Source organism: Rana temporaria, chromosome 11 (genome assembly GCF_905171775.1).
Source record: "Rana temporaria chromosome 11, aRanTem1.1, whole genome shotgun sequence".
Classification (NCBI taxonomy): Eukaryota; Metazoa; Chordata; class Amphibia; order Anura; family Ranidae; genus Rana; species Rana temporaria.
This window is the reverse complement of record NC_053499.1, coordinates 1,559,568-1,587,240: the sequence shown is the minus strand read 5'-3', so window position 1 is coordinate 1,587,240 and position 27,673 is coordinate 1,559,568. Positions and strand designations below refer to the sequence as shown.

Below are 27,673 nucleotides of genomic sequence, written 5' to 3'. Positions count from 1 at the left end.
TGAATGGAGGTCAGTGGAGGGATTGGTAGAGAGGGGTGGAGGACACTGAATGGAGGTCAGTGGAGGGATTGGTAGAGAGGGGTGGAGGACACTGAATGGAGGTCAGTGGAGGGATTGGTAGAGAGGGGTGGAGGACACTGAATGGAGGCCAGTGGAGGGATTGGTAGAGAGGGGTGGAGGACACTGAATGGAGGCCAGTGGAGGGATTGGTAGAGAGGGGTGGAGGACACTGAATGGAGGCCAGTGGAGGGATTGGTAGAGAGGGGTGGAGGACACTGAATGGAGGCCAGTGGAGGGATTGGTAGAGAGGGGTGGAGGACACTGAATGGAGGCCAGTGGAGGGATTTGTAGAGAGGGGTTGAGGACACTGAATGGAGGCCAGTAGAGGGATTGGCAGAGAGGTGGAGGCTACAGATAAACAGGTACAACTTATGTAGGAGGATTGATATCTGTGTATCACCTGATGCCAGTCCCAGGGATATCGCCATGTTTTCTGTGCTCCTCTCTGAACCCGTCCCGAGTCTCAGCGCCGACCCTCTTTCTGTGTTCCCAGGTGTGTGATGACCCCATATCTCCGGGAGGTCACACGGTGGATCTGTCGCCCGTCGCCAGCCATTCTCCCGTCAACATCCAAGCCCAGTCAATAGCCGATGAGATCATCGCCGCGGTGGAGAACGACGCCTGTCGGCGGAACCAGCTCAACGCCAGTCCCGCCAGGAAGGTAGGGAACGGAAACCGCCGCCACGTAAGGAACGCCCCAGTGGGCGTGAATTTTATTTTTCTATTACTCTGCATTTATTTCTCTTTTCTCGGGGGCCAATTTGTTGTCGGGCAGATAAAAAAAAACGCAAATCCCGGGAAAAACGCACTTCATGCTTTTCTGCAGCTTCTCCATTGAAGTCTAATAAACCAAAAAAGCACTGCTTTGGACCCTTTCCGAAACGCAGCGGCTGAAAAATGAACTGCAGCGCGTTTCGGAAAAAAGCACAAAAAAGCGCACGGCGCTGAACCGCCGTCTTCTATAAAATACATTTGCATTTTTTATTTGATTTTTTTTTTTGCATTTCAGCGCTCGGCCTCGGAAAGTTTCTCCGATTCCCCGGAGCCAGACTTGCCGTCGCCCCGCCTGCCGCGCCCGGAAGACCCCCAGATGCAGCCGGTGCCCTGCCAGTTTTTCGGGCAGCCGGCGGACAGATGCTACGGCGCCGACGTGGAAGCGGAGAGGATCGCTGCCTTCGGGCAGGTGGAAGCAGCTGTGAGCGAGAGCATGCACTTAGAATCCGGCGATCACCTAGCAACAGGGGGCGCTCTCCTGGGGAACGCTGTATGTAAGGTATGATTTGCTGCCTCTCGGGGGGATTCCGACACAAACATTCGCCGAGCTCAGAGACCTCCCCTGCCTCTTCTGCTGCCGCATTGTGTGCCATCCCGGCTACGCCCGAGACCCGCCCCCTCCCGGGAATCCCAATCTACAATAATACAGAGATTGCTACAAATGTAATCATATTATTGTCACCTCTCCGCTACAGGGGACCTTCCTTGTTGGATGATTGGGAATATAACACAACCCCACCCAACTCAACCCCACCCGACCCAACCGACCCCAGCCCCACACCACCACCCGACCCAACACCACCTGGCCCAACCCCACCCAACCCCACCCGACCCAACTCAACCCCCACCCGACCCAACCCAAACCCACAACCCCACCCAACTCAACACCACCCGACCCAACCCCACCCAACTTAACCCAAACCCACAACTCCACCTGACCCAACACCACCTGACCCAACCCGACCCAAACCCACAACCCCACCCAACTCAACCCAAACCCACAACTCCACCCGCCCCAACCCGACCCAAACCCACAAGCCCACCCAACCCAAACCCACAACCCCACCCAACTCAACCCAAACCCACAACCCCACCTGACCCAAACCCACCCGACCCAACCCAGCCCAACCCCACCCAACTCAACCCAAACCCACAACCCCACCTGACCCAACACCACCCGACCCAACCCAAACCCACAACCCCACCCAACTCAACCCAAACCCACAACCCAACCCGATCCAAAACCACCTGACCCAACCCAACCCAACCCCACCCAACCCAAACCCACAACCCCACCCGACCCAACCCAAACCTACAACCCCACCTGACCCAACACCACCTGACCCAACCCAAACCCACAACCCCACCAACCCAACACCATCTGACCCAACTCAGCCCAAACCCACAACCCCACCCGACCCAACCCCACCTGACCCAAACCCACCCGACCCAACACCACCCGAACCAAACCCACAACCCCACCCGACCCAACAACATCTGACCCCACCCAACTCAACCCAAACCCCACCTGACCCAACACCACCCGACCCCACCCAACTCAACCCAAACCCACAACCCCACCCGACCCAACCCCACCTGACCCAAACCCACCCGACCCAACACCACCCGAACCAAACCCACAACCCCACCCGACCCAACACCATCTGACCCCACCCAACTCCACCCAAACCCCACCTGACCCAACACCACCCGACCCCACCCAACTCAACCCAAACCCACAACCCCACCCGACCCAACCCCACCTGACCCAAACCCACCCGACCCAACACCACCCGAACCAAACCCACAACCCCACCCGACCCAACACCATCTGACCCCACCCAACTCCACCCAAACCCCACCTGACCCAACACCACCCGACCCCACCCAACTCAACCCAAACCCACAACCCCACCTGACCCAACACCACCCGACCCCACCCAACTCAACCCAAACCCACAACCCCACCTGACCCAACACCACCTGACCCAGCCCAAACCCACAACCCCACCCATCTCAACCCAAACCCACAACCCCACCTGACCCAAACCCACAACCCCACCCGACCCACCTCCATCTGACAACACCCAACCCAACCCAAACTCACAACCCCACCCAACACCACCTGACCCAACCCAAACCCACAACCCCACCGGACCCAACACCACCTGACCCAACACACAACCCCACCCGACCCCACCTGATCTAACACAACCCAACCCAAACCCACCTGACCCCACCCAACCCAGCTCAAACCCACAACCCCACCCAACCCAACACCACTTGACCCCATCTGACCCAACCCAAACCCACAACCCCACCTGACCCCACCTGACCCAAACCAAACCCCAGCCGACCCAACATCACCTGACCCAACCCAACCAACAACCCCACCTGATCCCACACCACCTGACCCAACCCAACCACAACCCCACCTGACCCAACCCCACCTGACCCAACCCAACCACAACCCCACCTGACCCCACCTGACCCAACCCAACCACAACCCCACCTGACCCAACACCACCTGACCCAACCCAACCACAACCCCACCTAACCCAACACACACACACACACAGCATATCACAAAAGTAAGTACACCCCCAGTCACATTTGTGTAAATCTTTTCATGTGACAACACTGAAGAAATTACACTTTGTATCTACAATGTTGTGTAGTGAGTGTACAGGGGGGGAGGAGTGTACACAGGGGGGAGGGGTGTACAGCTTGTATAACAAATAACTCAACACACAGCCATTAATGTCTAAACCGCTGGCAACAAAAGTCAGGACACCCCCTAAGTGAAAATGTCCAAATTGGGGCCCAAAGTGTCAATATTTTGTGTGGCCGACACAAAAAGATTTACAAAAATGTGACTGAGGGGTGTATAGAAATTCTATATAAATATATTGTGGTATAGTAGATTATTCTTGGCACATGTACAGCGCCCCCTTCCTCTCCGAAATAAAAACGTGCCACAGATTTTAACTTTCCACTCAGAACCTCTCTGGTTTGGAGTCAGACTGTGAAGCTCGGTGACGTAGCAGGTTGTGATGTGTGTCCCGGTTGTTCTCCTCTGCATTCAGTATTCCATTCTTCCTTCCAGATCGAGAACCAGAATTTCAGCTGCGGTGAGCCTCCCGCTGAACCCCCTCTGCCCAATGACAACAACGGCTCCGCCCTTAGCGACATCGTCCTGCCGCTGGAAAATATCCTCGAAGAACCCATAAATCTGTCTCTAAAAAAAAGTTTTCCAACCGAACCGCCAGCCGCTCCCAGGAAAACCTTTCCTCCTCCCCGACCTGTTATCAACAAGGAGATAAAAAACGAGGCTGGTACGTTATACTGTATAAAAATGTATAATCCAGCAGGAGGAAGGAGAGGGGGCTTCATCAGGGGGAAGGAGGTCCTGATTCCTCTATATAGATCTTTATATCACTAGAGGGGTCTTCATCAGGGGGAAGAAGGTCCTGATTCCTCTATATAGATCTTTATATCACTAGAGGGGTCTTCATCAGGAGGAAGAAGGTCCTGATTCCTCTATATAGATCTTTATATCACTAGAGGGGTCTTCATCAGGAGGAAGGGGGTCCTGATCCCTCTATATAGATCTTTATATCACTAGAGGGGTCTTCATCAGGAGGAAGGAGGTCCTGATTCCTCTATATAGATCTTTATATCCCTAGAGGGGTCACCAGCAGGAGGAAGGAGGTCCTGATTCCTCTATATAGATCTTTATATCACTAGAGGGGGCTTCATCAGGGGGAAGGAGGTCCTGATTCCTCTATATAGATCTTTATATCACTAGAGGGATCACCAATCAGGAGGAAGGAGGTCCTGATTCCTCTATATAGATCTTTATATCACTAGAGGGGTCTTCATCAGGAGGAAGGGAGGTCCTGATTCCTCTATATAGATCTTTATATCACTAGAGGGGTCTTCATCAGGAGGAAGGAGGTCCTGATTCCTCTATATAGATCTTTATATCACTAGAGGGGGTCTTCATCAGGGGGAAGGAGGTCCTGATTCCTCTATATAGATCTTTATATCACTAGAGGGGTCACCAGCAGGGGGAAGGAGGTCCTGATTATTCTATATAGATCTTTATATCACTAGAGGGGGCTTCATCAGGGGGAAGGAGGTCCTGATTCCTCTATATAGATCTTTATATCACTAGAGGGGTCACCAGCAGGGGGAAGGAGGTCCTGATTGCTCTATGTAGATCTTTATATCACTAGAGGGGTCTTCATCAGGAGGAAGGAGGTCCTGATTTCTCTATATAGGTCTGTAGTTGGACCTCATTAATTATGAAGAAAGTCTCGCTGACATCACTGTGAATTTTCATGCAGATTCTGAAAACCGCTTCAAGCCGCGCTATTCTGGAGTCACGAAGACCCAACAAGAAGCTCCAAGGTAGGAAATCGAATGTCTTCCTGTATTTTCCTGTCCGCAGTGCTGGACAGATTTCTATGGTGGAATTGTTCCCTGGAGGTCCCAAGTCCAGGAATCCGTTGTGGGATTATGGGATGGTGCGTTCTCCGATCTCTTCTACAACGCGCCGTATTTCCATTCCTGCGTCTTATACGCGTCAGAAACCATGAATCGCACCGAGACACAAGTACAGTTAAATCACACTTGTTTAACCACTTCAGCCCCGGATCATTTGGCTGGCCAATGACCGGGCCACTTTTTTTTTGCGATTCGGCACTGCGTCGCTTTAACTGACAATTGTGCAGTCGTGCGACGTGGCTCCCAAACAAAATTGGCGTCCTTTTTTTCCCACAAATAGAGCTTTCTTTTGGTGGTATTTGATCACCTCTGCGTTTTGTTTTTGTTTTTTGCGCTATAAACATAAATAGAGCGACAATTTTGAAAAAAAAAAAAAAGCAATGGGGTAGATTCAGGTAGCCTTGCGCATTTTTTGCGTAGGCGCAGGGCACCGTTTTTGCCCTGCGCCCCCGCAAATTTACTGCGCTACACGCGATTCACGGAGCAGTAGCTCCGTAAATTGCGTGTGCGCTCTTTAAAATTGCCCGGCGTAAGCGCACGCAATTTAAATGATCCCGTAGGGGGCGGGAATCATTTAAATTAGGCGCGTTCCCGCGGCGATCGTAGAGCGCATGCTCCGTCGGGAAACTTTCCCGACGTGCATTGCGGCAAATGACGTCGCAAGGACGTCATTTGCTTCAAAGTGAACGTGAATGGCGTCCAGCGCCATTCCCGAAATACTTACGCAAACTACGTAAAATACAAATTTCGCGACGCGGGAACGATGGGTATACGTAACATTGGCTGCCCCTAATAGCAGGGGCAGCCTTACGCGAAAACCGCCGTACGCAAACGACGTAAACTGCGTACGCAGGGCTCGCGTAACATTGTGAATCGGCGTTAGTATGCAATCTGCATACTATACGCTGAGCACAACGGGAACGCCACCTAGCGGCCACCGCAAGAATGCAGCCTAAGATATGCGGGCATAAGAGCCTTATGCTAGTCATATCTTAGGCTGCAGTCGGCGTAACGAGGTTCCTGAATCAGGAGCATTCGTTACGCCGGGCAAGTAAGCAATTGCGCTGTGTAACTATGGTTACACAGGCGCAATTGCTTCTTGAATCCAGGCCAATATTTTTTACTTTTTGCTAAAAATAAATATCCCCCCAAAAAATATATAAAAAAACATTTTTTCCTCAGTTTAGGCAGATACGTATTCTTCTACCTATTTTTGGTTAAAAAAAAAAATCGCAATAAGTGTTTATTGATTGGTTTGCGCAAAAGTTATAGCGTCTATCAAATAGGGGATAGATTTATGGCATTTTTATTGATAAATAATTCTAATAATTTTTTATCACGACTGCGACATTATGGCGGACACATGGGACACTTTTGACGCCATTTTGGGACCATTCACATTTATACAGCGATCAGCGCTATACAAATTGCACCGATTACTGTGTAAATGACACTGGCAGGGAAGGGGTTAACCTGTAGGGGGTGAGGAAGGGGTTAAGTGTGTCCTAGGGAGTGATTCTAACTGTTAGGGGGCGTGGCTACGAGTGACACACGTCACTGATCACTGTTACCGATGACAGGGAACAGACGATCAGTGACATGTCACTAGGAAGAACGGGGAGATGCTGTGTTTACACTGACCTCTCGCGGGACACCGATGGACATCAAGTCTGCAGGTCCTGCGGGCACGGTCACGGAGCTCTCAACAGGGTCACGAGCGCACCGCCGCGTGCGGCCACATGGCGGCAATTTAAAGGGGACGTATGTACATGCCCATTTGCCCAGCTGTGCCATTCTGTCGACGTAGCGGTTAATAATAATAAAAAAGATAAACAGAGTAAGCGTATTCAAAACATAGCCAGAGTTCAGGAACCGGATCGGATAGTCAGCCGAGCCAAATGTCAGAGAGCCAGAGAAGAACGTGTAGAACAGCAAGCGGGATCAGGAGCCAGAAGGAACGTCAGCCAAGCCAAATGTCAGAGAGCCAGAGATATACGTAGTAGAACAGCAAGCGGGATCAGGAGACAGAAGGAACGTCAGCCAAGCCAAATGTCAGAGAGCCAGAGATATACGTAGTAGAACAGCAAGCGGGATCAGGAGCCAGAATTAACGTCAGCCATGCAAGTCTTCAACAGGAACGCAGGAGAGGAGTCTCTGTGATGTTGACCAAGGCGAAGGCAGAGAGCAACTGAGCTGGAAGGCTTAAGTAGGCAGGACTGGCAAGCAGGATCATCAACAGGTGAGTCGCTGTGGAGAGATGGGAGCTGGCAATTAGCCGACAGCTGAGTGGCCAGCTCAGAGACGGAAGGGCTGAGCCCAGCCCCTGAAGAACCCGCCAGCCCTGACAATTAATATTTGTTGTACTCGGCTCACTAATGACTTTTGTGTTTGATGTCTGTCCCCCTTTCTGTGTCTCTCGCCCTCTCGCTGTCGGTAACAAGTAGTTCTTTATTTCCAGGCCGGAACCCAAAGAAACCAAAATCCCGTATGTGCGTCTGGAACGTCTGAAGATCTGTCCTCAGGACTCGGGGGAGCTCCCCACCTTCAAGGTGCAGCCGCAGAAGAAGGACGAAGACGGCTCGCTGCGCTTACTGGTTAAATACGGGGCGAGGTCTAGAAGCCTGTCCATAAAGGTAAGTACTCCCATCGGTATCTGTATTGGAAAACCCTGCACAACACCGGGAGAGGGAGGGGCGGAACTCTAAGCCAATCGGAGCTCTAAGGCTTAGCACCATCTATAGCTGGTCATAAGTTATAGCAGGGGGGGGGGGGGGCAGAGACGAGCCTCTCCATGGCTGCAAAGAGAAGTTGGGGTGGGGGGGGGATTAAACTATAGAAGATGATTGTCGCTAATAATCCACATTTCCCTTTATTTTACGGTTTGTTATGCTTTTGGTATTATTATATATTTTTTATATTATGACTTTGTGATTTCCTCACATTGTCTAGTCTATGGTGCCGGAAGAATGCAATAAATACAGAAGGTAACAATGTATTTGTTTTGTTTTCCCTGAAGGTAATATTTGCAACATTTTACACCACAATGCACAGTTTGTAGCAAAGATTATGGGCTAGATTCAGAATTACGTCGGCGTATCTATTGATACGCGGCGTAAATTCAAAGCTGCGCCGGCGTATCTTCTTTCTGTATATCTTCTTTTCGTTTTGGGTGCCTTAACTTTACACAGAAAACGTATTGCTGTATAAAGTATGGCCGTCGTTCCCGCGTCGAAATTAAAAAATTCACGTCGTTTGCGTAAGCCGTCCGGGAATACGGAATTACGCTACGCGCGTCGCCGTTCAAAAAAATGTCGTCACTGCGCGCAAAGCACGGCGGGAATTTTGAAACGGAGCATGCGCAGTAGGTCCGGCGCGGGAGCGCGCCAAATTTCAATGGCACACGCCCATTTAAATTACGCGGGCTTACGCCGGAGACCGCCGGCGGAATTTTTCACGCAAGTGCTTGGTGAATCAGGCACTTGCGATGAAAAATTGCAGCGGTGTAACGTATCTACGATGCGTTACGCCGCCGCGATTCTACCTGAATCTGGCCCTGAGTTTCTAATAAATTTTAAGAAATGTGTTAATTCCGAATTCTCGTATTTCCAAATTTTTTCAATTTCCGAATTTTTGCATTTACGAAATTCGAAAATTCGAGATTCAAAAATTCGAAATTGCAAAATATCGAAAATCTAAAATTCGAAAATGGGAAATTTCCAAATTCCGAAAATTTTTAAATTTCCGAAAATTTGTTTTCGTTTCATCCTTTTTCTTTTTTTTTTCGGAAAATCGAAAAATTCATATTTTTTCGTTTTCGTTTTTTGCTTTTTCGGAAATCTGAAAATTCGGAATTCCGAATTTTCGAATTATGAATTTTTGACTTTCCCGAATTTACGTAAAAAAGCAAAAAAAAAAAACAAATAAAACGAAAAAACAAATTTTTCGAATTTCTCAATTTCCGAAAAAAGCAAAAAGCAGTGCACATGTCTACACTTAGGTGGTAAGTTCAGGTTTTTCAAGTTTAAAACAAGATTTGCCGAGCCCCTTATTTATTGTTGTTTTTATTACAATAAAAGAAATTTGCCGCAATAAATGATTGAAAACGACTTTTGAAGTTTATTTGATGTTTTAGTGACTGAGGATCTGTCATTGCAGGTGAACACAGAAAACCCTCCCCCGCCCTCCGCCTCCAGCGAGCTCCCGCAGCAGGCCCCGATATCATACGCTATGGACTTCTCCCGACCCACGCCCAATCCTGTGCCGCCGCCGCCACCGCCGCCGAAACCCCACCTCTACCCGCGTATTCACTCGTACACAGGCGGGACGGGTCAGGAGATCCGACATATGGCCGTGGAAGAAGAACCGAGCCAGAAATGTGAAACCATTCCGGGGCCCCAACCTATGAGGAGGTCAGAGGGCCCCGGGGGCCACATAGAGAATGAAGACTTCTGTGCGGTTTGTCTGAACGGAGGGGAAATGCTGTGCTGCGACAATTGTCCCAAGGTCTACCACCTGTCCTGCCACGTCCCGGCTCTGCTCAGCTTCCCAGTGTAAGTAGTGATAGCATCATGGTGGGTTCTGCTTCCTGCTTCCTCCTATGCAGGCTCTGCTTCCTCCTATGCAGGCTCTGCTTTCTCCTATGCAGGCTCTGCTTTCTCCTATGCAGGTTCTGCTTCCTCCTATGCAGGTTCTGCTTCCTCCTATGCAGGTTCTGCTTCCTACTATGCAGGTTCTGCTTCCTCCTATGCAGGTTCTGCTTCCTCCTATGCAGGTTATTCTTCCACCTATTCAAATTCTGCTTCCTCCTATGCAGGTTCTGCTTCCTCCTATGCAGGTTCTTCTTCCACCTATTCAAATTCTGCTTCCTCCTATGCAGGCTCTGCTTCCTCCTATGCAGGCTCTGCTTCCTCCTATGCAGGCTCTGCTTCCTCCTATGCAGGTTCTGCTTCCTCCTATGCAGTGCTACACAATGGTTGTGCTTTGCTGCTCTTCCTAACAATGCAACTCTATGAGCCATAACCCCGGTATTGTGTTTGCAACTGCTGACTCTGTTTCTCATGAAAGTGGTTCTAGAGGCTAATTAGCTGCTGGATCGCTTTACGAAGCCGCTCACCGGAGCTTTTCTTGGACTTACTGGTTTTTACTGGTGTAAAACCTGGCGGTTTACCGCGGCTGACTATAGAGGATACCAGAGACCAGATCCTCTCTGATCCCCTCATTGAGACTGGAGCGACGTCATGACATCACTTCCAGTCCAGGGTGGAAGTAAACACATTTTTTTTTTAAAGCAAAAGGTCACTTTTTTGGGGATCTTTTGCTTTTAAGTGTAGAGGATTTGGGGTTTTATAGGGCCAGATTCACAGTGGAGATACGACGGCGTTTCTCCTGATACTCCGTCGTATCTCTGTTTCTATCTATGCGGCTGATTCATAGAATCAGTTTCGCATAGATATCCATAAGATCCGACAGGTGTAATTGTTTTACACTGTCGGATCTTAGGATGCAATACCGCGGCCGCCGCTGGGGGGATTTCGCGTAAACCAGCATCGGGTATGCAAATTAGGAGTTACGGCGATCCACGACGGATTTTCGCGTTCGCTACGTCGCCGCTAGTCTAGTTTCCCGTCGCAAAGTTAGTTGTCGTTTTAGGTGCCCTAACTTTAGTCAGCAAGCGTATTGCTGTCTAAAGTATGGGCGTCGTTCCCGCGTCTAAATTTAAAAATCAACGTCGTTTGCGTAAGCCGCCCGGGAATACGAAAGTACGCTACGCGCGTGGCCGTTCGAAAAAATGACATCACGGCGCGCAAAGCACGGCGGGAATTTCGAAACGGAGCATGCGCAGTGGGTCCGGCGCGGGAGCGCGCCTAATTTAAATGGCACACGCCCATTTAAATTACGCGGGCTTACGCCGGAGGCCGCCGGCGTAGGTTTTCATTGCAAGTGCTCTGTGAATCAGGCACTTGCGATGAAAACTTGCGGCGGTGTAACGTATCTATGATACGTTACGCCGCCGCAGTTCTATGTGAATCTGGCCCATAGATCTCAGATCTCTCCATAAAGAGGACCTGTCATCTCTTATTTCGACTACAAGAGATGTTTACATTCCTTGTAATAGAAATAAAAGTGATACAAAAATAAAAATAAAGGGGCAGTAAAAAAAATAAATCAAATAAATAATAAAAATAATAAATAATAAAGCAAAAGGTCCCTTCTTTTTTTTTTTTGGGGGGGGGGGGTCTTTTGCTTTTAAGGGTAAAGGATTTGGGGTTTTATAGATCACAGATCTTTTCATAAAAAGGACCTGTCACCCCTTATTTATATTACAAGGGATGTTTACATTCCTTGTGATAGGAATAAAAGTGATAAAAAAAAAAAAAAAAAAAAATTAAAATATACAAATAAACGGACAGTGTAAAAATTGTTTTTTTTTACTGAAACTAAAAAATTAAATAAGAATAACATCATCTTTTATATTTTACAAACAATTGGGGTATTAAGGGCCAGATCACATAGAACTGCGGCGGCGTAACGTATCGTAGATACGTTACACCGCCGCAAGTTTTCATCGCAAGTGCCTGATTCACAAAGCACTTGCGATGAAAACTACGCGGGCCAATTCAAATGGGCGCGTGCCATTTAAATTAGGCGCGCTCCCACGCCGGACCTACTGCGCATGCTCCGTTTCCTAACTCCCGCCGTGCTTTGCGCGCCGTGACGTCATTTTTTTCGAACGGCGACGCGTAGCGTACTTCCGTATTCCCGGACGTGTTACGCAAACGACGTTAAATTTTAAATTTCGACGCGGGAACGACGGCCATACTTTAGACAGCAATACGATTGCTGACTAAAACGACGACTAACTTTGCGTCAAACGACGCAAACGTCGACTAACTTTGGTTCAAACGACGGTCAAACGATGACTAACTTTGTGACGGGAAACTAGACTAGCAGCGACGTAGCGAACGCGAAAACCTGTCGGGGATCTGCCGTAACTGCTAATTTGCATACCCGACGCTGGTTTACGACGCGAACTCCACCCAGCGGCGGCCGCGGTATTGCATCCTAAGATCCGACAGTGTAAAACAATTACACCTGTCGGATCTTAGGGATATCTATGCGTAACTGATTCTATGAACCAGCCGCATAGATAGAAACAGAGATACGCCGGCGTATCAGGAGAAACGCCGTCGTATCTCTTTGGTAAATCTGGCCCATAGTATGTATTCTTTATTTTAATTCATTAAAATAAATTTTTTCCCCAAAAAATTGCGTTTAAAAAAACACAGGCCCAGATTCAGTAAGCAATTGCGCCTGCGTAACCATAGTTACGCAGCGCAATTGCTGACTTGCGCCGGCGTAACGAGTTCTCCTGATTCAGAGAACTCGTTACGCCGACTGCAGCCTAAAATCTGCGTGGCATAAGGCTCTTATGCCACGCAGATTTTAGGCTGCATTCTTGCGTTGACCGCTAGGGGGCGCTCCCATTGTGGTCAGCGTATAGTATGCAAATTGCATACTTACGCCGATTCACAATGTTGCGCGGGCCCTGCGTACGCAAGTTACGGAGTTTCCATACAGCGTCTTTAGCGTAAGGCTGCTCCTGCTAATAGCAGGCGCAGCCAATGCTAAGGATACCCGTCGTTCCCGCGTCGCGAAATTTGAAATCTACGTAGTTTGCGTCCTACTGCGTCCTACTTCTAATAGTAGGGGCAGCCAATGCTAAAGTATACCGCCCTTCCCGCGTCGCGACGTTCAAATTTTACGTCGTTTGCGGAAGTGATTCGTGAATGGCGCTGGACGCCATTTACGTTCACTTTGAAGCAAATGACGTCCTTGCGACGTCATTTGCCGCAATGCACGTCGGGAAAGTTTCCCGACGGAGCATGCGCTCTACGCTCGGCGCGAGAGCGCGCCTAATTTAAATGATTCCCGCCCCCGGCGGGATCATTTAGATTGTGCGCGCTTACGCCGGGCAATTTTGCCGGCGCGCCCTCGAAATTTACGGAGCTACTGCTCCGTGAATCGAGGGCAGCGCAAAATATTTGCGGGGGCGCAGGGAAAAATCGTTGCCCTGCGCCTCCGCAAATAGAGCGCAAATGTACCTGAATCTGGGCCACTGAAGACAGAGCTCCCTCTAGTGGCCAATCTACAAATTTCTATTTATTGCAATAAGAAAAATATGGATGAGGAATTGTAAGAAGCTCATATCAAAGATGAGACTGCTTTGGTTGGCCGAGAACAATATATTGTGTGGCCAGTTGATTTTTATGCTTGCTAGTTAATTAGCAAGGTTGCTGACTATACTCCCCCCCGATGGGCAGCCAATAGAGGGGGCTTTTACATAAGTGATGAGCGCTGTGTAAACTGTTGGTGCTATAAAAATCCTGTATAATAATAATAATAATAAAGTGATAACACAGAATGTGCGCTTATTGAAAACACGCAACAAATGAATTTTCCATCCCACCTGATGAAGCCTCCCATCTACTCCTGGTGCGTGGCGGGGTGGAAAATGATACTGTGCCGCCACCTACTGGCCTGAGAGGAATCTGCAGCTGAAGTAATAATTTGTTGATGACCACCAGGGGGCAGCGTTTGGGCGGATTAAGAAATGTGCTTTTTTTCTTGTATCCTGCAGCGGGGAATGGGTGTGCACGCTGTGCCGCAACGAGAAGAAGCCGGAGGTGGAATACGACTGCGATAACGTTCGATATAGCCGGGACAATAAAATAGAGGAGGGGATGTTACCGCACCTGGACCCCTGCAATCAGAGGGTGAGTCCCCTGAGAAAAGTGTTATTCTCCTCGGATATACTGCATGAGATATACTGTATATAGTAAGGGGAAGATCTGTACTGGGGGAAGATCTGTACTGGGGGAGATCTGTACTGGGGGGAGATCTGTACTGGGGGGAGATCTGTACTGGGGGAGATCTGTACTGGGGGAGATCTGTACTGGGGGAGATCTGTACTGGGGGGATCTGTACTGGGGGGAGATCTGTACTGGGGGAGATCTGTACTGGGGGAGATCTGTACTGGGGGGAGATCTGTACTGGGGGGAAATGTACTGGGGGGAGATCTGTACTGGGGGAGATCTGTACTGGGGGGAGATCTGTACTGGGGGGGAGATCTGTACTGTGGGGAGATCTGTACTGTGGGGAGATCTGTACTGGGGGGAGATCTGTACTGGGGGGAGATCTGTACTGGGGGGAAATGTACTGGGGGGAGATCTGTACTGGGGGAGATCTGTACTGGGGGAGATCTGTACTGGGGGGAGATCTGTACTGGGGGGAGATCTGTACTGGGGAGGGATCTATACTGAGACGGATCTGTACTGGGGGGAGATCTGTACTGGGGGGAGATCTGTACTGGGGAGGGATCTGTACTGGGGGGATCTGTACTGGGGGGAGATCTGTACTGGGGGAGATCTGTACTGGGGGGATCTGTACTGGGGAGGGATCTGTACTGGGGGGGATCTGTACTGGGGGGATCTGTACTGGGGGAGATCTGTACTGGGGGAGATCTGTACTGGGGGAGATCTGTACTGGGGGAGATCTGTACTGGGGGGATATGTACTGGGGGGAGATCTTTACTGGGGGAGATCTGTACTGTTGGGGAGATCTGTACTGGGGGGAGATCTGTACTGGGGGAGATCTGTACTGGGGGAGATCTGTACTGGGGGGAGATCTGTACTGGGGGGAGATCTGTACTGGGGGGAGATCTGTACTGGGGGGAAATGTACTGGGGGGAGATCTGTACTGGGGGGAGAAATGTACTGGGGGAGATCTGTACTGGGGGAGATCTGTACTGGGGGGAGATCTGTACTGGGGGGATCTATACTGGGGGGAGATCTGTACTGGGGAGGGATCTATACTGAGACGGATCTGTACTGGGGGGAGATCTGTACTGGGGGGGGATCTGTACTGGGGGGGGGATCTGTACTGGGGGAGATCTGTACTGGGGGGATATGTACTGGGGGGAGATCTTTACTGGGGGAGATCTGTACTGTTGGGGAGATCTATACTGGGGGGGAGATCTATACTGGGGGGGAGATCTGTACTGGGGGGATATGTACTGGGGGGAGATCTTTACTGGAGGAGATCTGTACTGTTGGGGAGATCAATACTGGGGGGGGGATCTGTACTGGGGAGGAGATCTGTACTGGGGGGGGGGGTCTGTACTGTTGGGGAGATCTATACTGGGGGAGATCTGTACTGGGGGAGATCTGTACTGGGGGAGATCTGTACTGGGGGATCTGTACTGGGGGGATCTGTACTGGGGCAGGGATCTGTACTGGGGCTGATCTGTACTGGGGGAGATCTGTACTGGGGTGAGATCTATACTGGGGGAGCTCTGTACTGGGGGAGATCTGTACTGGGAGGAGATCTGTACTGTTGGGGAGATCTCTGTACTGGGGGGGGAGATCTGTACTGGGGGAGATCTGTACTGGGGGGGGGGGTCTGTACTGGGGTGAGATCTGTACTGGGGGAGATCTGTACTGGGGGGGGAGATCTGTACTGGGGGAGATCTGTACTGGGAGGAGATCTGTACTGTTGGGGAGATCTCTGTACTGGGGGGGGGGGGGTCTGTACTGGGGGAGATCTGTACTAGGGGGGGGGTCTGTACTGGGGGTGGACTGTTCAGGAGGGAGATCTGTACTGTGGTAGCTGCTCTGAGGGGGGAATATATACTGGGGGGGGGGGGGTCTGTACTTGGGAGGGTCTGTTCTGAGGGAATCTGCTCTGGGGGGAGACCTGTACTGGGGGAGGGGGTCTGTCCTGGGAAAATAACTAGTTCTTAGCCCCCCCCCCCCCCGTACTGTGAGTGCAGTTGTGCCCTGTCCAAAACAAATCTAATTATTTTCCTCTAGGTGCCCCGGGCTGAATAACCCCCCCAAAAAAAGATCCACAATGTGGGAGGGGTCAATGTAGAACTTAATAATGAGTTTGTTCTGTTGAAGGAGACGTGAGGAGGGGGGGGGGGGGCGCTGTGCGACGCGTTTCTCGTTCCCTCCAGGCAGATACATTGTTTCTGATGGTTTGTTTCTCTCCACAGAAGTGTGAGAAGTTGGTCCTCTCTCTGTATTGTAACAGTCTGAGTGTCCCCTTCCAGGAGCCGGTCAGCCCTCTGGTGAGTCCTCCTATCATTGGTCGAGAAAGATTCGGAGCGCCGAAACCCGGCAATTTATGGGCGAGGCACCAACATGGGTCTCCGGGGTGTTGTTGGGATTCATGGGCAGCTCCCTCTAAGACACCGATTGCCATGGCAACCATCGGGTCCCAGTAATGCCCCGGAAGGAAGACCTGGCGGGATTTGTGTTCAGAACGAGTTTTATTTATTCCAAAAATATATTTACTGTAAAACTGACGCATTTCGGGTGTTTCAGAAGGGCTCCCTTCATCGGGGATCTGAAAATAACCGGTGCAGATAATTCCGGACAATATATAAGGTTATCAATATACTTTATATACCGGTCTTTAACACCTGTTGTAGGATCAATTAATTATAATCATCACCAATAAAATTAAATGTGTGTATATATATATATAATTATAAAAAATTAAAATATATACATACAATAAAATAAAAATAATAAAATTAAAGAAAATGTACAAAATACAAATTAAATAATAGAATAAAATAAAAAATAAAAATTGAATTAAATAAAAAAAATATAAAATATAAATAAAATAAAAATGTCTAAAATGTAACTATATAAAAACGGTGCAGATAATTCCGGACAATATATAAGGTTATCGATATATTTGACACCTGTTGTGAAATCAATTAATTATAATCATCACCAATGAAATATATATATATATATTTTGCATTTAAAAAATAAAATAAAAAATATAATTGTAAAAAATAAAAATGTATACATACAATAAAATAAAAAAAGAAAATGTACAAAATACAAATTAAATAATAGAATACAAAAAATGTATAAACTATAACAAATAATAATAAAATAAAATAAAAAAAAATGTTAAAATAATAAAATTAAAAATATCTAAAATGGAACTATAAAAAAATATATAGAATACATTTTTTTATAAAAAAAAATAAAAAATCTAAATTCTAAATACAAATGAAAAAATTGAGTAAGATAAAAATGCATAAACTATAAAAAAAAAAAAATAAATAAAATAAAAAATCTGAAATCTAAATAAAATAAAAATGTCTAAAATGTAACTCTAAAGAAATATATATATATAGAATAAAAAATTGAATAAAATAATTAAAAAAAATCTAAAATCTAAATACAAATTAAAAAATTGAACAAGATAAAAAATGCATAAAAAATAATAAAATAAAGTAAAAAATGTAAAAACTATACAAATAATAAAATATAAAAACTAAAATCTAAATAAAATAATAAAATAGAAATGTCTAAAATGTAACTATAATTAATAAATCTATCTATCTATCCATCTATCTATCCACCTATCTATCTATCTATCTATCTATCTATCTATCTATCTATCTATCTATCTATCTATCTATCTATCTATCTATCTATCTATATCAAAATAATTGAAAATGTAATAAAATAACTTTAAAAAATCTAAATTCTAAATAAAATATACAATATAAATAAAATTAAAAACAATTCAATAAAAAATTGAAACTGTGAATAAAATAATACAATTTAAATTTATAACATATCAATATAAAAAAGGAAAAAAATATATGGAGTTTAAATAAAAATATAAAAAAAATATATATAAAATGTAATACAAAATAATAAAAAATGAAATTAAAATATAAATAAAATAAAAATGTAAAAAATACAGTATAAATATAAAAAAATATTATAAAATGTACAAAATAACATTAAAAAATCTGAAGTCTCAAAATGTAAAAATTTATGAAAAAATTATGAAATATAAAACATTTATAAAATCGAAAAATGGATAAAGTAAAATAAAAAAAATCTAACTAAAAAAAATATATAATATAAATAAATCAAACAAATACAATAAAACATATAAAATATAATTAAACCAAAAATATAAATATATAAAATATAAATAAAATAATAATAATCTAATAAAATATATTTCAGCTTCTGTAGTTTTTTTTTTACCAGATTTTGGACACTAATTTACCTCAATCTGCACCTATCTGTCCTAAACAGGTTTCACCGTTGGAAGGTTTCCCCTCTCTTCCTGTTCTAGTGATGATACAATTTTTTTGTTGAGTTTCTTGTCAATAGCGGGGACAGAGACAGGACCGAGCTTCTATCCTGGTTATACTTCATCCAAAATAAAAAAAAGTTTAGATGCACTTAATGGGTCTTATTTATAAAACATTTGCTGTGTGAATGTCGCGGATAATCCTCGTATTTTGCCCTTTTTTCCCCCTGATGATCGGCTCCACCTAGTGGCCACAATGCTGTATTTTCCTGAAACGCCTCAATCAGGACAATCCCGTATTTCGACCACTAGAGGGAGCCGCTGATCCCAGGAAAGGAATGTATTGGGGATTATTTGTGAAGGATGAGAATCTTTGCCCAGCGAATTGTTTTCTACACGGACCTCTGTGATGTGATTGGTCCGTGACGGTCATGTGATGTGATTTTAGGGATTCGCAATGTATCCGGTGACCCTCCAATCAGACTAATTGGTGTGTTTGTTATATGCACATCTTTTAATGAAGGCGCGTCACTATTACCAGATTATCAAGAGGCCGATGGACCTGTCAATCATCCGGAAGAAGCTGCAGAAGAGGCACATCCCCCATTACTCCGCCCCCGAGGAGCTGGTGTCCGACATAAGGCTCATGTTTTGGAATTGCGCTAAATTTAACTATGTAAGTGATGATGAAAATATCGAATTAAATGTTGTTTATTCGCTCTTGAGTCAGACAGAGCCCCGCCCCGTCTCGCCCCGCCTCCCCCCGCCTCATTTCCTGGCTGGAGGTCGCCGTTCCTCCCCAGCCTGACTGTCCATGGCCCCGCCCCTTTTGTTCATCGCTTCTCAGTTCTTTCAATCATAGAAGCTCAGCATCACATGTGGGCGTAACCTATGCAAATACAGCCAGACTAGCCACGCCCACTCCTCCAGACTGACTCCTCCCATCAAGGCTTTTTGATATTTGCAATAACCCCTCCCATTGATGACATCAGGGCTGAGGGGGTCCTGGGAGGAGTACCGAGGTGGCGTCTTCAGGAAGCACACTGTGCTGGCCCCTCCCACCAGCCAATGATCTGCCTGCATTGCCTAGAGAAGCACAGAGACCCGATGGTGATGATATCACTTGGTTCCGAAATAATGTTAATAAAATCATGAAAATTGTATTTAATATTAAATGTTGAGTTGTGGGGAGGCGGGGACTATTTAATGCCGCTAAAATCTATTAAATTAAAAAATAAAAATTAAATTAAATTAAATCAATGCCTCTAACATAAAATAAAAAATAAAGAATTAAATAAAATTCAATAAATAAATCAATGCCTCTAAAATAAAATAAAAAATAAAGAATAAAAATAAAAAATTCAATAAACTAAAAAATAAAAATTAAATTAAAATAAATCAATGCCTCTAACATAAAATAAAAAATAAAGAATTAAATAAAATTCAATAAATAAATCAATGCCTCTAAAATAAAATAAAAAATAAAGAATAAAAATTAAAAATTCAATAAACTAAAAAAATAAAAAAATAATAATAATGTAATAATAAATGTTGATTTGTGGGGAGGCGGAGACTAATTAATGCCACTACAATAAAATAAAATAAAAGAATAAAAAAATTCAATAAAATTCAATAAAATAACAATAAATAAATAAATCAATGCCTCTAAATAAAAAAATAAAAATAAAGAATAAAAAATAAAATAAAATTCAATAAGAAAAATGCCTCTAAAATAAGGTATTAATGAAAACAGGTTTAATTTAAATATTAAATTAGCATCCTGATGAGGGGTGAGGGGCCAGCAGGATGTTGTACATAGCTTCCTGAAAACATCACAGCCCCCTGCCGGCCCCTCCCAAAAACCATGATCTCCCTGCATTGCTTAGAGAAGCACAGAGACCCGGTGAGGATATCACTCGGTCTGAAATAATGTAATAAAATCATAAAAATGTATTTCATATTAAATGTTGATTTGTGGGGAGGCGGGGACTATTTAATGCCTCTAAAATAAAATAAAATAAAATAAAGAATAATAAAATTCAATAAAATTAAAATAAAAAAATAAAAAAATCAATGACTCTAAAATAAAATAAAAAATAAAGAATAAGAAAAAAATAAGAAATCCGATAAAAAAATTCAATAAAATAAATAAATCAATGCCTCTAACATAAAATAAAATAAAGAATAAAGAATAAGAAAAAAATAATAAATTCGATAAAAAAATTAAATAAAATTAAAAATAAATAAATCAATGCCTCTAAAATAAAATAAAAAATAAAGAATAAAGAATTAGAAAAAAATAAGAAATTCGATAAAAAAATTCAATAAAATAAATAAATCAATGACTCTAAAATAAAATAAAAAGATAAAGAATAAAGAATTAGAAAAAAATAAGATTCGATAAAAAAATTCAATAAAATAAATAAATCAATGACTCTAAAATAAAATAAAAAATTAAGAATAAGAAAAAAATAAGAAATTCGATAAAAAAATTCAATAAAATAAAAAGAAATAAATCAATGCCTCTAAAATAAAATAAAGAATAAGAAAAAAATAAGAAATTCGATAAAAAAATTCAATAAAATAAATAAATCAATGACTCTAAAATAAAATAAAAAATAAAGAATAAAGAATTAGAAAAAAATAAGATTCGATAAAAAAATTCAATAAAATAAAAATAAAAAAATCAATGCCTCTAAAATAAAATAAAGAATAAGAAAAAAATAAGAAATTCGATAAAAAAATTCAATAAAATAAAAAAATCAATGACTCTAAAATAAAATAAAAAATAAAGAATTAGAAAAAAATAAGAAATTCGATAAAAAAATTCAATAAAATAAATAAATCAATGCCTCTAAAATAAACTAAAAAAATAAAGAATAAAAAGAAAAAAATCAATAAAGAAATAAATAAAATAAAATTCAATAAACTAAAAAAAAAAAAAATCAAAAATAAATCAATGCCTCTAAAATAAGGTATGTAATGAAAACAGGTTTAATTTAAATATTTAATTAGCATGCTGATAAGGGGGGGAGGGGCCAGCAGGATGTTTTACATCACAACACCCTGACGGCCCCTCCCAAAAGCCACGATCTGCCTGCATTGCATAGAGACCTAAATAATGTAGAAAAAATAAGAAGGATTTAATTATTATTTAATGTTGATGGGGGGAGGGGAATGTATATGTAGATTAAACTTCAGCTTTGATCATTGATTCCAACGCGCTTCGTCAAAATATTTCAAATTTTATGGACGTTTTAGTAAATTTCTCGTTATGGAAATGAAAATTCTCTGATGTTTCTCGGCCCCCCCCCCCATTCACAGTCAATGACGATCCACAAAAAGTTGGCCGCCGCCGCGTTTTCCGCCTCTAAATATTTGCGGAGGGCTCGGTCGCGGTTCGCGGCTCTGTGTACATTACAGGCAATTAGTGGGGTTTTGAAGTGCGTCACAAACGGACACTCAATACCTGAACCTCGGCCAACTCGTTTCACCGCTCTGCGCAGATTTAAACCTGCAGCTTACGGGGATATCGTATCGCGGAAAGACGGGGGAGGGTGATGAATGGATCTCGGTAACAGGAGAGGTCGGTGTTCTGTTGCAGACGATCGAGTTCTGAAAATGGAGATTTAAATGTCATCAATGATTCCGGCGGTGACACCTTCCTTTTCTTGGTGACATTGTATCCAATATCATCATCCTATGTACAGAGGAGCTTCGGATTCCCGGCTCTACCACTTCGCCACCCTTTTCTGTCACTTCTGGCAAAGTTTAACCACTTAAGGACCCAGCCTGTTTTTTAGATTTGGTGTTTACAAGTTAAAAACACGTTTTTTTTTTTGCTAGAAAATTACTTAGAACCCCCAAACATTATACATTTTTTTTTCTCGAACACCCTAGAGAATAAAGAGGCGGCCGTTACAATGCTTTTTGTCACACCATATTTGCGCAGCGGTCTTGCAAGCGCACTTTTTTTAATTTCAAAAATAAATTTTAAAGGTGTTTATATATAAATTTTGCAGTTAGACATAGGGCCAGATCCACGTAGCGCATCGCCATTTTAGGCAGGCGTAGCTACGCTACGCCGCCGCTACTTTTGCTGTATTCACAAAGCACTTGCCTTTAAAGTTACGGCGGCGTAGCGTAAATCTCCCGTCGTAAGGGCGTGGAATTCAAATGATGAACAGGGGGGCGTGTTTTATGTAAAATAAGCTTGACCCCACGTAAATGACGCTTTTTTCGTACAGCGCAGGCGCGCGCATGCTCAGTATCACGTCGAATTTTCAAATTAAACTACGCCCACTCAACGCCTAGACGACGTGAACGTAATTTACGCAAAGCCCTATTCGCGAACGTTTTACGCAAACGACGTACACGACGGAAAATTCTACGCTGGCCCGACGTCCATACTTAAAGCGGTTCTCCACCCTAAAGTGAAGTCTCGCTGATCGGAACCCTCCCCCCCTCCGGTGTCACATTTGACACCTTTCAGGGGGCAGGGGGGTGCAGATACCTGTCTAAAGACAGGTATTTGCACCCACTTCCGGCCCGGCATTCACGGGCAAAAGACGGGCATTGCGTCACATCCCGTCGCCCCCCCCCCGTTGTGTGCTGGGAACACTCGGCTCCCAGCACACAGCGGGAGCCAATCGGCGGGCGCAGCGCGACTCGCGCATGCGCCGTAGGGAACCGGGCAGTGAAGCCGCAGCGATTCACTTCCTGGTTCCCTCACCGTGGATGGCGGGGGGAGCAGCAGGGTGACGAGCGATCGCTCGTGCTCTGCTGCGATCGGCGCTGGACTCCAGGACAGGTAAGTGTCCTAATATTAAAAGTCAGCAGCTGCAGTATTTGTACCTGCTGGCTTTTAATATTTTTTTTTGGCGGAACATCCGCTTTAACATTGCGTACGCCTCATAGAGCAGGGGTAACGTTACGCCGAAAAAAGCCTTACGTAAACGACGAAAAAAAAGCCCCGGGCGGACGTACGTTTGTGGATTGGCGTATCTAGCTAATTTGCATACTCGACACGGAAATCGACGGAAGCGCCGCCTAGCGACCAGCGTAAATATGCACCTTGGATCCGACGGCGTACTAAGACGTACGTGGATACAAAACAAAGATACGCCGGAGCAACCTAGCAGTTACGCGGCGTATCAATAGACACGCCAGCGTAACTGCTTCGTGGATCTGGCCCAAAGAATCCACATTACAATGCGAAATAGAAGAAAAGACGACAGTAAAGTTAGCCCAATTTGTTTTTAGAATGTGAAAGATAATGTTACGCCGAGTAAATTGATACGCTTCAAAATTACGCGGAAAGAGCTAGATGACGGTGGGCGGAAATCCAGCCAGGAAATGGGGCGGGGCTCTATCTGACTTGCTGGAGCTTCTAATGCACATGGTGAGAAGCTCACAGTGTGCGGTGAATTCAGAAGAAGGCGTTTCAGTCCAGGGGGAGGAGCCGGTACAACTGTGCAAGACTGAAGGGGAGGATATAAAAAGATACAATAATGATGTATAAAAAGGATACAAAGTGATATAATGTGTATCTTTTATCTCTGCCGGTGGGAGACTGAAGGGGGGATGGAGGGGGGGGGTTTAAAAGAGGAACGTTTTCCCGCCGTCCTCCATGTTTTTCCAGAATTTTTTTTCATTACTGTAATAAAAAATTCAGCATTTTTATTATTTTACGACAGGAAGATTCGGAGGTGGCCGAAGCCGGCAGGAACCTGGAAGTGATCTTCGAGGACTTGCTGAAGGAAGCTTATCCCGGCCGTGTCTTTCCCTTCCCCCAGGAAGACGACTCGGAATCCGAGGAAATCGGGGCCGAGAACTGCCACATGAAGGGCTTCCATTGGCCGTCCTACGGAGGGGAGTGCCCCCAGCCCAAAAGAAGGCGGCGTCACACCATCAGCCAGAAAGCCAAAGACTTCAGCCTGTGCTAGTTCTGGGGAAGAAACGAGCCGGGATCATCACGGGGGACTGGTTAATGCCATCCAGGCAACGCTGCAGCTGTGCTAAAGTCACAAGATCCTTTCAATTTAAACCGTCGCAGCCCAATTCAGCAGGCTTTTTATGGTGCTCATAGATGGGCCTACCTCTTCTTCTGTATGTGTGCCGTAAACCTCTCCGGATGCTGTAGAACGCTCTCGGCATACATTTTCCAAGGGCGTTCACCGGCGTGCACAAGGATTTAGCCGGCCCGGTCAGATGTAGGAGATATAATAAGGACAATTTGATTTAATATTATTTTTTATTATGTATTTATTATTTGTTTTACAAATACTGTGGTACAGCAGTAGCTGTTTGCTTTCAGACTGTCTCTCTCTAATTGAAAATAATACTGCCATGCCTTTAAAAAAATAAGGCGGGGGGGGGGGGGCAATACTTGGGATTTTGGAGCACTCTGAATACATTTTCCAAGGGCATTCACCGGCATTTACAAGGATTTAGCCGGCCGATCAGATGTAGGAGATATAAAAAGGTCAATTTGATTTAACATTTTTTTTACTTTGTATATACAATCTTTGTTTTACAAATACTATAGTACAGCAGTAGCTGTTTGCTTTCAGACTGTCTCTCTCTAAATTAGAAAAAAATAAAAATACTGTCCTGTCTACAAAAAGAAAGACGAAAAGGGGGGCTTTTATTTGGGATCTTGGAATACGTAGCATACTTTTTCTAAAGGGCATTCAAGGATTTAGCCGGCCGATCAGATGTAGGAGATATAAAAAGGTCAATTTAATTTAACATTTTTATACTTTGTATATACAATCTTTGTTTTACAAATACTATAGTACAGCAGTAGCTGTTTGCTTTCAGACTGTCTCTCTCTAAATTAAAAATGAAAAAAAAAAATACTGCCCTGTCTACAAAAAGAAGGACGAAAAGGGGGGGCTTTACTTGTGATCTTGGAATACGTAGCATACTTTTTCTAAAGGGCATTCAAGGATTTAGCCGGCCGATCAGATGTAGAAGATATAATAAGGACAATTTTGATTTTTGATTTTTTTTCTACTTTGTATTTAAAGTTTGTTTTACACGTAATATGGTACAGCAGTAGCTGTTTGCTTTCAGCCTGTCTGTCTCTAATTGAAAAAAAATTCTGCTTTGCCTTAAAAAAAATAAGGGGGGGGGGGAGGGGTGCAATACATGGGATCTTGGAACAGTCAGGATGCATTTTTCTATTATTTTTGTACTGTGTATTTTAAATTTGTTTTACACATACATAATATAATGGATCAGTAGCTGTTTGCTTTCAGACTGTTTCTCTCTAATTGAAAAAAAAATACTGCTCTGCCTTAAAAAAATAAGGGGGGGAGGGGCGCAATACATGGGATCTCAGAATGCATTTTCTATTATTTCGTACTGTGTATTTAAAATTTGTTTTACACATACATAATATAATGGATCAGTAGCTGTTTGCTTTCAGACTGTTTCTCTCTAATTGAAAAAAAATACTGCCTTGTCTTAAAAAATAAGGGGGGAGGGGTGCGATACATGGGATCTCTATTATTTTTGTACTGTGTATTTTAAATTTGTTTTACACATACATAATATGATGGATAAGTAGCTGTTTGCTTTCAGACTGTTTCTCTCTAATTGAAAAAAAATACTGCCTTGTCTTAAAAAATAAGGGGGGAGGGGTGCGATACATGGGATCTCTATTATTTTTGTACTGTGTATTTTAAATTTGTTTTACACATACATAATATGATGGATAAGTAGCTGTTTGCTTTCAGACTGTTTCTCTCTAATTGGAAAAAAAACCCTGCTGTGCCTTAAAAAAATAAGGGGGGGAGGGGCGCAATACATGGGATCTCAGAATGCATTTTCTATTATTTCGTACTGTGTATTTAAAATTTGTTTTACACATACATAATATAATGGATCAGCAGCTGTTTGCTTTCAGACTGTTTCTCTCTAATTGAAAAGAATACTGCCTTGCCTTTAAAAAAAGGGGGTGCAATACATGGGATCTTGGAACACTCAAAATGCATTTTCTATTATTTTGTACTGTGTATTTAAACTTTGTTTTACACATACATAATATAATGGATCAGTAGCTGTTTGCTTTCAGACTGTTTCTCTCTAATTGAAAAAAAAATACTGCCTTGTCTTAAAAAATAAGGGGGGGGGGCAATACATGGGATCTTGGAACACTCAAAATGCATTTTCTATTATTTCGTACTGTGTATTTAAAATTCGTTTTACACATACATAATATAATGGATCAGTAGCTGTTTGCTTTCAGACTGTTTCTCTCTAATTTAAAAAAATACTGCCTTGCCTTTAAAAAAAAGGGGGTGCAATACATGAGATCTTGGAACACTCAAAATGCATTTTCTATTATTTCGTACTGTGTATTTAAACTTTGTTTTACACATACATAATATAATGGATCAGTAGCTGTTTGCTTTCAGATTGTCTCTCTCTAAGTGGAAACAAATCCTGCCCTACCTACAAAAAAGGAAGGTCCTTTTCTAAAGGCATTCACCAGCATTTACAATGATTTAGCCAGCCGGTTCAATTTAATATTTCTTACTATGTACATAAAATTTGTTTTACACATAATGAGCTGTTTTGCTTTCAGACTGTCTCTCTCTAAATGAAAAAAAATAAATAAATACTGCCCTGTCTACAAAAAAAGAAAGCAAAGAGTAGGCGAATATTAGGATATACAATAAGGTCAATTTAATATCTCTTACAATGTATTTTTTTTTTTTACAAATAATGTGGTGAAGCAGTAGATGTTTTCTTTCAGACTTTCTCTCTCTAATTGAAAATAAATACTGACCTGCCTTAAAAAAAATAAGGCGGGCGGGGGGATACTTGGAACACTCAGGATACATTTTCCGGGGGCATTCCTTGGCATTCACAGGGATTTAGCCGGCCAGGAAGATGTAGGAAATACAATAAGGTCAATTTAATATTTCTCACTGTGTACATAAAATGTTGTTTTATACATATTATAGTGCAGCAGTAGCTGTTTGCTTTCAGACTGTCTCTCTCTAATTGAAAATAAATACCGCTCTGTCTAAAAAAAAAAGAAGGCGGAGGAAGGGGGGGGAGGGGGTGATACATTTTTCGAGGGCATTCACCAGCATTTACTAGGATATAGCCGGCTGGTCAGATGTAGGAGATATCAGAAAAGATCAATTTGATTTAATATTTTTTACTATGTATATAAAAT

The 27,673-nt window shown here is 43.8% G+C and overlaps 1 protein-coding gene across 2 annotated transcripts in view; it reads left to right on the top strand.

The window, feature by feature from the left end:
* Nucleotides 1-25,321, top strand: part of TRIM66 (tripartite motif containing 66) — a 48,532-nt gene extending 23,211 nt beyond the window's left edge. Inside the window, exons 9-18 of one of the 2 annotated variants that reach the window (XM_040327870.1) lie at nucleotides 554-721; nucleotides 1,070-1,333; nucleotides 3,941-4,169; nucleotides 5,184-5,247; nucleotides 7,802-7,976; nucleotides 9,499-9,893; nucleotides 13,982-14,117; nucleotides 16,397-16,471; nucleotides 19,022-19,156; nucleotides 24,177-25,321. In XM_040327870.1, coding sequence (XP_040183804.1) covers nucleotides 554-721; nucleotides 1,070-1,333; nucleotides 3,941-4,169; nucleotides 5,184-5,247; nucleotides 7,802-7,976; nucleotides 9,499-9,893; nucleotides 13,982-14,117; nucleotides 16,397-16,471; nucleotides 19,022-19,156; nucleotides 24,177-24,425 — 1,890 coding nt within the window. In that variant the 3' untranslated portion in view covers nucleotides 24,426-25,321. Of the gene's footprint in view, nucleotides 1-553; nucleotides 722-1,069; nucleotides 1,334-3,940; nucleotides 4,170-5,183; nucleotides 5,248-7,801; nucleotides 7,977-9,498; nucleotides 9,894-13,981; nucleotides 14,118-16,396; nucleotides 16,472-19,003; nucleotides 19,157-24,176 lie in introns of both variants that reach the window. The other variant, XM_040327869.1, reaches the window with a different exon arrangement.
* Nucleotides 25,322-27,673: the final 2,352 nt, after the last annotated feature.